At 44.6% G+C, this 12,935-nt stretch overlaps 1 protein-coding gene across 1 annotated transcript; it reads left to right on the top strand.

Annotated features, from left to right (window-relative positions):
* Positions 1–2,532: 2,532 nt before the first annotated feature.
* LOC308353299 (spermatogenesis-associated protein 31D1-like) lies at positions 2,533–5,309 on the top strand (the record flags this gene model as incomplete). The annotated part of the gene is given in 2 exon segments (XM_080820174.1): positions 2,533–2,869; positions 2,872–5,309. Coding segments are annotated over 2 exon segments (2,775 nt in total).
* Between the last annotated feature and the right edge of the window lie 7,626 nt (positions 5,310–12,935).

Raw genomic sequence — 12,935 nt, forward strand, 5'->3', positions numbered from 1 at the left:
GGTAGGCTTTTCCCATTGAGTAGGTTTGTGTTATGGAAAACACTCTGGGAATATTTCACAATGTTTTCAAAATGGGTTACCTTTCTCTTTTCTCTCAACACTACATTTCTCTGCCAGAAACTTGAGCACTTTTTAAAAATTTTTTATTTTTGGTAGCTCTACTGTGAGAACTAGGTTGGGTTCCTGGTAATATAACCCATAAATAAATGGGGGTCCCCCATTAGATTGTGACCCCAGGAGTTTCTCACTCTCATGCTAGTCCATACACATCCTCCAGCAATTTGTCAAAGTATCTGTTTAAGTGTTCCTACCTGGAGAGCAATGTTGAGCCTCCAGTGCCTTCAGTTTCAGGTAATTGAATCTTAGGTATGATTTTCTGCACTGACTCTCAGAAGATTTGTGGTAGTGGTTTGCCACTATGGTTCCAAGAAATGTCATTGATTTTTAGTCTGTTCAGCATTTTGCTTCTTTCACAGACTGAAGTGATGACTCCCAGGCTTTTAACATGTTAGATCTGGAACCAGAAGTTGCCCTTCCCACATTTCTAAATGAGTTTGATAGGGTCAGGGAGACACCTAAAATGGGAAGTCTAAGGAAAGAATAGACATTAACTCCTCTAGGAAAACAGATCTGACAGGGTGAAGGATTAAGGAAGCACTAAGGTTTCTACTTGTAACTCATAGTCTATTTGGGTATGGTGGTGGGTCTTGGGTAAAAGCCCAAACATAATGATTCTGCAGTTCTAGATCGGGTTATTTGGAGAGTATGAGGTCTGCGTAAGAAAACAAATTTTCCTAGATCTTGATCATGATTCACATTCCCATGTCAAACATCACTCAATCAAGCCTGCCTTAATGTTGGGCTGATCAGGAGAACAGTGCTGAGCCTCTGAGAAGAGACTGGGGTCTGAGCTATATCCTAGGATACAGGGTCTACCTAAGGGAGCACAGATGTGACTCTCAGGCTTCAGTTTCTATGTCCTCATTGAAAAAAGAAATTCTGACTGAGAAAATCAAGTGTGGACCTCCCAAATAAAATCCTCCTTTGTTTTTCAAAGTAAATATGGAAAATATTTTATCACCTTAAAATTGAGAAAAGCAAGGAACACAAAGTTCTATAAATTAAAATACAGTCCTGGTGTTCTTGGATAAAGAATGTCTCCATTTCTGAGAGAAGAGTGAGAGATGAGTTCCCACCCCTCATTCTTTTCTTTTTGTTCTAGCGTCAGGGCAGAGCCAAGAGGAGGAAAGGTGGGACTCTGAAAGGTAAGGTTCTGCCTATTCCACCTGAGCTCTCCAAGGCTGGCCCTTCCTGTCCTTTCCATGAGGGCCCAGGCCATGATCTCTGAAGATGACAGCTGTTTGACACATTCCTTCTCAGAAAACAGAGGCCTCAGAGGAGAGGCTCATGAAAACGCTGTCAGAGTGCAAAACCCTTCTCAGATTTCCTGCTCTGACCATTACTGAGCATGAAGCAGTGATGGATCTGGGCAATGGGTGCTATCCAATATGTGGCCATGTGAGACGTTAAGAGTCAGAACTTCTGAAGTTCTGAGACTTTGTGAAAGACCTGTGACATCATGGATACTCAACTTTCTCTTTGAGGTAACCGTTGACCTATGTTTCACATAGGGCAGTTTTTAGTAACCCATGGGATAGATAACACATACAAAAGCCCATTGTGAATGATCAAATAATGCAAGCCTTATTATTATTATTGATCATGTGACCTTGTATCCTAATTCTTGGAGCTCTCCAAGTCCAATCTACCAAGGATATCTTTAAAGGACATTCTATTCAGTCTCTTATAAGATCTCTCACTTTTATCTTCAACATTCTCCTGGTTTCCCAGGGTGGAGAACTTGCTAGGGAGACATAGAGGAGGCAAGAAAGGTGCTTTCTCTTCTGTAAAGGTGAGTAAACATTACCTTCTTTCCTGTACCCCTCTTTTAAGCAGAGTCTATGTATTTCTAGGGCCTCAGGGAAACCTGGAATTGACGTGTGATGGAAAATTTTCAGAGTTAGAATTTGAAAGTCTTGGGGATATTGGTGAGTGGGGCTACCTTTGCCAGACCTGCCAGGGTCACATATGTTTCCTCTGGTCCTGGCTGCAGCTTTGTACCTCCTGTCTCCCACAGCCGCCTAGGCTGGCATCATGATATCATCCACTTTCAACAACTATTATGTCCAGACCCCTTCTGTGGGGTGTGTAACAACACAACTGCTGAGATAAATTGGCTGCTGTTCCAGAGGCCCTGGAAGATGCTACTCCCTCTGTGATCCCTTTGGTTTCTACAGCTTCAGTGACTGACTCATCATTCACTTCATCTCCTGACTTCTCTGCAGTTGCTCCAGGAGACCTAATACCAGGCTCTTTGCCTGAGCCTTCCCCTCAATCCCCTCCATCTTCTCACCTATCCCAATGACCCCTTTAGCTGACTTTCTCTTACCCTCACCACTAGGTACTCCCTCCCACTAGAGCCAAAAGCCTAGGATTCTTAATTCCCAGAGAACCATTCCATACCTCTACCCCATGCCTTTCCTCCTTTCCTACCATATGATGCTCAGACAACCAGAGACCACTTTACCTCTGAATACAATCTCTGTTCTTGACCTCACCATTTCACAAGATAACAACGTCTTACCACATCTGTCTCAGAGAAGGAATTCCACTGATTCCTTTGCTTGTCTTCATGTACCACCAACTCTGTCTGTTTCACCACTGCCAGACTGCCCTTTAACAGTGACTCAATCTAAATCAATTTCCATCTCATTGAAACCTGTTCCTGAGAAGTCATCTCCAGATAGCCCTGGTGGGTTGTCTACTTATGTCTCAACAATCAGAGGTAGTGACTGTTCAATCCCATCGAGTTCAGAATAGGAGAATTCTATTGGCAGACCCATGCCAAGAACATGTTCCTCCCCACATTATCACACTCTGATTTTCAGCAAGAGCAAGTCTACCTCCATCAACCAGAAAACTGTCTCTGGGGAGACTCTGCTACCAAGCACAAGGAGGCCAGTGGAATTTCTTTCCCTGGCCTTAACATCCAGGCCCTCTTGGAGAGACAAATGGAGAAGAGAATGGCTTTCCAGATTTTAGAGAAGAAAGTAAAAGAGGAGGGGCAATTTTCCAATCAAATGTGGTCAGAATACCAATGGACATCTTTAGGGAATTTGTTGCATCCGCTTGATGTACAGGTCACCACAGCCTCCAAAATTGGCTGGAATATTGAAGGCAAACCAGAGCAGCTCTCTATTTATCAACAGCTCCTCTATGTCAAGGCTTTGGCAGAAAACTTGCATCAGAAATATAGCCAGCTCTTCTGGGGTCTTCCTTCTTTGCACAGTGAGTCCTTAGTAGCCACTCTCCTGTTTTCTGGTAGTACTTCCCCACTAGAGTCTCACTTTGTCTTATTCAATGGAATTCATAATACTTCTGCCACCAAAATGCAAGCACCTCCACCACTTCCTCATTCCCAACCATTTCCTCTCCCCATTGTACACCCCCAGTCCTTGCCTCAAACCCTGTCCCCATCTCAGCCCCTACCGTTCACTAATGTGAACACCCATGCCCATTTTCAATCCTGCGTCCCGATCATACTACCTTCTTCATCCCAGATTAGGGATTGTGGAGTGTCTTTCCATAGATCCAAGAATAAATCAGACTCTCCTATCTTGACTGAAAATCAACACCTGGGATGGCATGTGTTGCAGAATCAACAGGAAAGTTTGTGGGCTTTAGTCCCTTTGTTCCAGAAACCTAAAGAAACCATTTGTCCTCAAGCTCCCAACCTTCCATTGGTTAGTCGGTCATCCCATGCCTATGTACCAGTCTCCATCCTTCCTGGCCATTTTCCTATCATCTGTGAACCCCAGGGGACACTGGAGTTACATAGCCCAAGGACGGTAATCCCACACTGGTGCCTCCATGACTGTAGAAATCTAGACTCCCTAGCAGTGATGGAGCCTCAGCATACATTATCAGAACTCTCTCAGCAAAAATGCAGACACGTTCACTCACAATTCTCTGAGTTTCAGAGCCACAGTAACAGGGATCTAGCAAAGACTGAATTGAGTCTCCCTGGAAGTTTCATTGAGAGGGTCCAAACAAAGTTTCAGCTAAGGAAGGATATGAGGAGGAATCTTGGGTATATTCTAGAGAAGAGTCCAGAAGACAGGCCACAAAGGGTCTCAGAATGCCACCGAGTGAAGGGTCTGAGGGCAGCCTTGGAGACAAGTAACTGTGTGTGTCATTCAAGGAATCACTCAGGGAATGAACTATTGAATGTCTCAAGGAAGGACACAGACGAGAATCAAATGAAAAGTATTCTTAGTTTACATATGAGCAAGAAGTTTTGGCAGATCACTGCGGGTAGGATTCCTATAGGTGTGTGTTATTCGTGGCTGGCTGATGACAATACATTGCCTTTCTCTGGGAGTTCCCAGACTGCTACAGAAAACACAGATTCTAAAAAGACAATGGTGGGTAGGGTTTACTGCCAGAGCACCACTCTAGAGCATTCTTTTCTTGATCCCAGTACACGACAGGTGTTAGAGGCCCTTATTATTAGATTTCGCATGAGTGAGAGGTGGGGTTTACCCCTCAGGGTTCTTGAATCCATAAAATTCTATATGTCGGGAGAAGTCAAAACATGGCCTCTCCCCCAATTTGACTTTCCCTCCTCAGCCATGCATATTTCTGGGGTGGATTCCAAAACTGAGTTTTTTAAACCCCTTGAGGGAAGCTCTAAACCTTTTTTGGGAAACAGGGTGAGAACAACAAAGTTAGTCCCCACTGTGGATCATCCACTCCCCGCTATGTCATCTGTGGGCAATGAAGGACATGGGGCCCTGAAGGCATCACATTCTGACACTGACCATAAGACTGCAGAGTGTATCCAGATAGCTGAATGGGGCAGCCAGAATTTTCAGCCCCTTACACACAGCATCAGAGTTGAAGTGAGAACCAGTGAGACTGGACAAGACAACACATGTGGCCCAGAGGTGCCCACAAGGCAAGCTGGGGCTGGACATGAACCAACGCATGAGAATGTGAGTTTCAGTAACAGAGTAGAAATGCAACAGGGCAAAGTGATGGTGGAGAACTTACAACATTTTGCTATGTCCAACCTGTCGAGGGATATATTTGACACCAAGGAGCTGTGTACCCTTCAATCCCAATCTTGGGATACCTTGACAACCAGTGAGTTGGGAAGCTCCAAAATGATAAATGTCAAACTGCCCTCACCATGGAACAGCCCTCATCAAAAATATTGGTTCCCCAAGATTCTTAACTATGAGACCTGAAAAGACAGATCCTGGGTGAGTTGAAGTTTAAACTGGAGAGTGGGGAGCATAACCAGGCTCAAGGATGTCCCACTGACATGCCCCTTCCTTCAGATAGCTTGACTTCCAAGGCTTCACTGACTCAGTCCCAGAGTGTCTGCAGCGGGGACACGGGAACATCCCAGGTGCTGCACGTCCAGCTGAAGGACAGCAGAATTAGCATGGAGCAGAGGCAGGAATCCTGAGACTCAAAACTGGCCTTCTATAAGGGGAAGCCTACAAATTTCTCACAAAGAAGAAGTGCAAAGAAAGTGAGGCCTCAGCATCCCAAAGCAGGAAAATGCAGAAGTGAGGACTCAGGAGTAGGGAGATCTGTAGGCAGAGAGGAGAGCCTCCATGCTGAGGACAGAAAATTAGAGAGTGCTTCCCCAACTCTGTCAAAGAATGAACTGTTACCTCTTGAAAGTTACTTTAGAAAAAAGATGAGGCAATTTTCTCAGTAGATCAATTCCAAGAAAAAAATCACAGGGCATCAAGAAAGTCCCCAGCAAAAAGCCAAGTTCATGTTCACCTTACTTCAGCACCAAGACCCAGTTGAAAGTGTGGCTACTTTTGGGAGTGATCAGCCTCCTGAAGCTCACAAGCTCACTACCATTGGGAAGGTTCTAGAAGAGAAGCTGGAACATATGTACATATCTGAGCCCTCAGAGTTAAGCCAGCAACAGGAGGAACTACAGGCCCAGGTAGGGCCTGACAAGAGACCTCCCTCCAAATATCAGGCTCTTTCTGACCCACAACAAGAAAAACGGGCAAGTATCAAGTCCTGCAGCCAAGAAGCTGTCTGTGTTGACAAGAACCATCCTACACATATCAGACAGAAGAGAGCCAGGGTCAGACAGCCCCGGAAAGCTGAAGCCTTCAAGGATCAGCTATTAAGCCAGAGTCAATGACCTTCTTCTCTGCCTTCTGGAGAGTCTGTGCCTCATCCAAGCCCCACCTGTGTGCATCAAGTATGCCAGGTCCTTTGAGCCACCAGGGGTGACCCTGATGAAAGCACTGTGTTTAGAGATTTGACTCTTCTACTCAAGCAGAAAATGCTTCTCCAGCACTTCTAGGGAGAAAAATTTCCCTTAAAAAATCATTCAGTCCTTGTTGAGAAAGCTTCACAATTTTCATGACAATATATCCTCTGATGAGAACAACCTTCAGCACAACCAAGAATGTTAATCCTCCTCAATAAATATTTCTTCTAATAGAGAGTGGTGTTCTCTGTGTGCTGCACTGGGACTGGGGCTGGGGCTTGTGCTTAGGGAAAGGAAGCAGTGCTTTCAACTCTGAGTAGTTAATGCTTTTGGGTTCTACAAGTACACCAGTCCCTTGTACAAAGCTGGACAGTGGCCTTCTCAGTTTTATCCTGGGGTCCTTTATTTGATCCTATTCTGATATCCTGTATTTAAAACATTTACTTTTTTTTCATAAAAAGTATAATGGGCTTACTCTGAAAACCTTCAGGCCTTTACAAATAGTGAGAAAAACCCTTAAAGTTTAGAACTTGATTAAAACTGTCTTTCATCTGCTCCCAAACTATTTGTCAGGTAGGATACTATGCCAGCTAGGCCCCACCCCCTGGAGGCTACTCAGGCCCAATGATACCTTTTCAACATATGAATATACGGGATAGTCTTTGAGCATGAAGACAGTACCTCCAGTGATGTTGTCAGGGACGTTGTCCTCCTATATGGTGCCTGCCTTCCCAGACATGCAAAATTTTACCCCAAGGTTATAGTAATTGAGGGGTGCCTTAATTATCTATTGCTGTGTAGTGGATATTCCAAAATATAGTGGGTTAAAAAATATATGCTTATTATTTCATAGCTTTTGTGGGTCAGAAATTTGGGAGAGGCCTACCGGGATTCTCTGCTTCAAGGTTGCATTTAAGATGTCAGCTGAGGCTACATTCTCATCTGGAGGCTTTACTGGGGAAGGACCAACTCCCATACTCATTCATATAGTTGCTGGCAGGATGCAGTTCCTCAAAGTCTGTTAGAATGAGATCCTCAGTACCTTGCTGGCTCTTGGCTGGAGCTGGCTGGTTCCTTATCAAGTGGGCTTCTCCAGCATGGCAGCTTACTTCATCAAAGCAAGCAGAGAGTTTGCAAACAAGATAGAAGTTACAATCTTTTGGAAACTAGTAATGGAAATGACATCCTATAACCTTTCCTTTATCCTATCACTCAGAGGCAAATCACTAAATCCAGCCTATGCTTAAGGGCAGGTGTAATTACACAAGGGTGTGAACACCAGGAAGTGGGATGATTGGAATCTTCTCAGAAGTCTTCCTAATGCAAGGGTTTCTTCTTGGACACCCTATTCAGTTTGCTGAAGCAAAAGTGGCCAAAGGTGCCATGTGGATTTTTGTCCTCATTCATATCCAAGTCATTAAGGTCAAACTGTTTAATGGCTAAATGAAGTGGCACCTGGTAAGTAACCATCAAAGGGACTGGAGCATCCAAAGAAGGAAGGAAAGGTGATATAGGGAGGTAAAGTAGTTTGGGTTTATCCTGAATGGTTAAGTAAAATAAACCCTGAGAACCACCTGACTTACCAGTATTCAAACTGGGGGGCAGGGAGGGAAGCTGGTGTAATATGGCTCATCCGGCTCTACCACAGTCTCTCTATTTTGCCTTCGCTCCCAGACCATAGGTGTGTAGAAGTAACCTTCAGCTTCTGTAGACCTAGCCAACGTTATAGAGGAAGGGAACCCTACAGGTTGCAAGGTTTAATTTCTGTTCTTGTTAATATATTTAATATAGCACATGCATCATCTCAAATTTAATTCTCATAGCTTGAACATCAGAGAGAAAGGGTCACTCAACTATTGGAAAAGGCAGTACTAGGGATCTCAGAGCACATACTCCCATTTTGGGATATTTTCCATGTACCTATGTCTTGAAGGCTCTGATGCCTGGGAACTCTGTCACACTCAGGCACCCCTCTTCTTTCCATGATCCTGGGAATCCTGAGACCGCACTGCCCCTCCTAGGATTCTGCCTGCTTAGGCGCCCAGGAGTCTTTCAGGCAGGCCCGTCCCTCACTGGAGCTGACTTCTGAAAGTTCTGATTTTGTGCTCTGCTACTCTATCACTTGCCTGTAGCCAGCTGACGGAGGCTCCCTACCCCCATGTATTATCTTTCCATATATTGCCTCGGATTCCATCCTTTCCACCTCTTACCTGGCAGAACATGGTCATTTTTCTGTTTGATGAGTTGCAGGTATTCTTTTCTTCAATCTCCCCTTGATTTCACAGGTGTTCAGAATGATTTGATAGCTATCTAGCTGAATTCCTGCAACCAAACAAAAGTAAGGTCTCTTACTCCTCTGCCATCTTGGGCTGCAATCTCAATGCAGATTTCTTAATCCCCTCTCATAGATGGGCAACCTGAAGGACAGAGAAGGTAATATATATTTAGTGGGCTAGGATGCAAGTGGGAGCCAGGGATGGAGAGCCCCCTTATACTGTGAGGAAGTATTTGGATATAAAAGATGGGAAATACAACTTCACTGACTTAAAAAGGAGAATCTGTTGACTTAGGTACCTGAAAAAGTCTTGGAATAAGGCTGGCCTAAGGTAAAAGCGTTCATGCTGCAGCTCAAATGATGCCTTCAAGATTCACTTTCTATCCATTTCTTGGCATTCTGGATGGACTTTCTGTCAGACAATTTTGTAGCTTTAAGTGTATCTTCCAAGTTTTAAGTGTAGCTAAAACGATTGTGTCTCTCAGTAGTCCCTGCAGAAAATCCTACTGTGCCTTATTGGCTCCACTTTTGGGTCAGTTTTGCCCATCCCTGACCAATCACTGTTGTCAAAAGCATAAAATCATCTTTTGGCCAAGCCAGAGTTATAGATGCATTTTTAAAATAGGAGTGTTAGCGAAAGACAACTGTACCTGTCCATAGACTGAGACTGAGAATGGGGTTAGTTCCCTAGAGGTCAATAAAGGGACTGTTTCCAGAAGGTGAATGAATGCTAAGTATAAAACGGATGTCTACTCCAGACCTTTTTCTCTCTGCCCCATTTCTGCTTTCTTGTCCAGAGTTATGCCATGACTAAAGCTTGGAGTTGCAGTAAATGCTGATTCTGAGGAGACTTAGGGATAAGAAGAGTCCCCAGCATCCATGTGGATAGACTATCCAATAATCTGGTCTCTCACTGTTCACCCCTTCTCATCCTTGAGCCCTTTACTTCCATTTCAGTTTAGTTATGGCCATATCCTAGAACTTATCACCAGGAACACTTCTGCCATCTGAAAAGACAGTCTGACATTCCACCTGAGTTCATCCTTTCAGCTTATGCCCTCAGTATGAAAATTCTTCAACTTAGTCAGGAACTACAAGACACTTTATACATCTCCCTGTCCATCTGACAATGGTTTGTCTCATTTCCTCCCTCTCCAGGGAAAACTTCATTGTTTGTCACTTAATTCCAAATCTAAAGAGCTCTACTTTTTAAAAAATTTTTTTTTATTTTTAAAATTTCTTTTCAGTGTTACAAAATTCTGTGTTTACGCACCACACCAGTGCTCCATGCAATACGTGCCCTTCACAATACCCACCACCAGCGTCACACAACCTCCCACCATGTTCCCCTCCAAAACCCTCAGTTAGTTCCTCAGAGTCCACAGTGTCTCACGGTTTGTCTCCCCCTCCAATTTCCCCCAGATCCCTGCTCCTCTCCATCTAAGAGCTCTACTTTTGACAGCTTTTCATTCGCCTTTCATCTGTAATGTCGGACAAAAGTCAGTTGTGTCTTTTTTAGACCTGTATTCTAATAAAGGGGTGATTCATCTAGGATAAAATCAACACAAGTAATTATGTCGATGCCACCATAAATGTTCTATAGTATTAGCTTCAACAATCCCTGAAAACAACCCATTAGTTCCTTCAGTGTTTAGTGTGCACTAGGCATTCTTCGAAGCATAAGGGACACACCAGCGAAGGAAACAAAGCTCCCTGTCTTGGCCGACGTCATATGATTGTTCTTTAGTCAATTCTCTTACCTAAGTACCTAAGTGTTCAAAACGATTTCACTTTTCTACAATTTCTCCAGTCTCCTCACTAGTTGAGCATATGTGCTGGACCATGGCAGGGGAATAAGAAGTCACCAGAACTTTTCATCATTAAAAAACTTAAAATGAGTAACAAAATCAACACGTGAACACCTATCCCTTCTTTTTTCTTTCCTTCCTATCATACTGGAAGGTTTTCCTCGGGGATCTGTCCTTGCTTCCCAACTTACAGCACTTTTTTTCACTGTTTGAATATTTGGCTTAATCATCTACTTTTCTCAAAAACTGAGAACGTATTTACCTCAATACAGTCTGGCACGCCAGCAGAGTTCAGAAACTTCTAGACAGAAGAGCCAGTAACAGAAGGGATTTCGAAGGGGAGGTTCCAACCAGCCTGCTCTGGGGGCGGAGCCACGCACAGGGCGAGTCGCACCTGGGGGTGTGGCTACGTACAGGGGAAGCCACACCCTGCGGAGGGTCACGTCCAGGAGGGGACTGCATCCAGGGGCGGGCTTCAACTCGGGAAAGCCACACCCAGGGGCGGTATTACCCCAGGGTGTGCCACACTCAGGGGCGGGCCAGGTCCAGGTAGGCGCCCTCCGGACGGGGCCACGTGGAGGTCGAGCCACACCTGGGGTGGAGACTGTGTCCGGGGCAAACCGTGTCAAGAGCTGGACAACGTTCAGGACAACGCGTAGTCGGGGGCGGATCGCGTCCAGAGTGAGCCCGATCTAGGTGCGGGGCTGAGGAGGCTGTGGTGTTTGCTTCTTCATGGCGGCGGTGCTGTACCATCTGACTGTTAAGCATTTCACCTCAGTCTTCTGGATCCTGTCTCCATCACTTCTGAAAGTCGAGTTTTGATTTGCCTCAAAGTCAGATTTTGACGGAGAACTTCTGGATATCGGAACGACCTTCCCTTCTGCCCAGAAGGACCCTTCCCACAGTCTGCCTTTTCCATCCTGCTGCTGGCTCTGGAGGCCTCTCAACGCCTAACGGCCTCAGAGAAAGTGCTGAGGTTTGGGGGTGGGGCCGCGTCTGGGCCACGGGAGCCCCCTTTGCTGAGGTCACTGGATGGAACTTGCTGAGGTGATCCTGGTAATAAGTATAGCGGCGCTATGGACCACTGTTAAGACTTCACCTTGTACCAGCTGCCTGCCCTTGTACAAGCAGCCTGTCTCAGATCTCATCTATTATTTGCAGAGATAATAATATCTGACAGGAGTGGCCCTGAGACTTGGAATGAAGTGAAAAATTTAGAGTAGTGTTAAGGGTTGATGTTATTGAAGGGTTTGGGGCGCCTGTGGTGACCTCGTGGGACTTCCGGCCCCCGGAGAGCCTAGTGCCTTGCAAGTGCTTGCGCTGGTCGGGACAGTGAGACGTCAAGATGTGATTCATACACTAAATTAACAGTCATCATTTCTGATTCGCTGCAGAACCCGGAACTGGAAGGATGGTCGCAGTTCGCCAGTTTTCAAACAAGCCAACAAGAGCTTCAACCGCTGGGACCTAGCGGTGAGTTCAGTAGGAATGGTTGGTGGGAACCTCAGGTATAGGTCAATCGAGGCATTATGGACAGGCTAGAGGCAGAGCCATTTGTCACCCCTTGCATGAACCAGGATAGCAGGACGCGCACCTCTCCAGCAGGCAGGACTACGTGTCTTTGATTAGGCAGAAACACTCAGGTAATTGCCTTCAATTGCGGGCATTGATACCTTCATGCCTACTGTGTGTCCTGGTTCTGTGTTAGGAAGTGTCACCATGTTTATCATAGTAAGAGGTGGAAGAGAATCCCATTTGTGACTGTTTCCACTATTAGAAAGTATTAAATGTGAATTTGAAAGATATGTTAAGCTAAAATAAACCTCGTAGATTCCCACTTTCAAAACAATTACTGTTAACTTTCTGGTGCATTTTTTTAGAGATTTTACTATGTCTACTTTCAATACTGCTTAAATAATACATATTTTAATAAACATTTAATAAACATTTTTAAGTTATTATAAACGTTCATAATGTTTTTATGATAACATTCTTTTAAGTGGTAGAATATTCAACTGCTTTTTATTGACATTTGGTTAGTTTCTAACTTGAAATTTTACTTTTTTGCTTGCCATGTTTAGTCATAATTGTACTTGTTTATAAACCCTCCTGTTCCAAAGAGCATCAAGCTTTTCCTATGTCTGATTAATCCCGGATTCTGCCCTAGGCCAAATGCTTTTTTCTTTCTCCTGCCTCCTTAGATGAGTTGTGTGCTCATGTGGTTAGCTGATTCAGCAGTAGACTCAAGACAGTGAAACCAACTGCTTGCTGAACATCCTCAATGTAAGATCTTACAGCCTGAATCTGTTGTCTTCCTTTTTCTCTAACCTTCCCTTCCCCATACAGTCCCAGTTTCAGTAGCACCTGAAAAGCCAAACAAGAAACACAAGAGCCACTTTACATTCTTCCCTCTTTATTGTAGCTAGCAGCTACTTCGTGGAGAAGCTGGAAAAATATGCCGAGCAGAGAAATCCTAGAACTCTCACAGTATAGTATATTCTCCAAATAGATTATAAGATCCTTCAGGTCATGAGCTATATTT

The sequence above is a fragment of the Martes martes genome (assembly GCF_963455335.1).
Source record: "Martes martes genome assembly, chromosome: 12".
Taxonomy (NCBI): Eukaryota; Metazoa; Chordata; class Mammalia; order Carnivora; family Mustelidae; genus Martes; species Martes martes.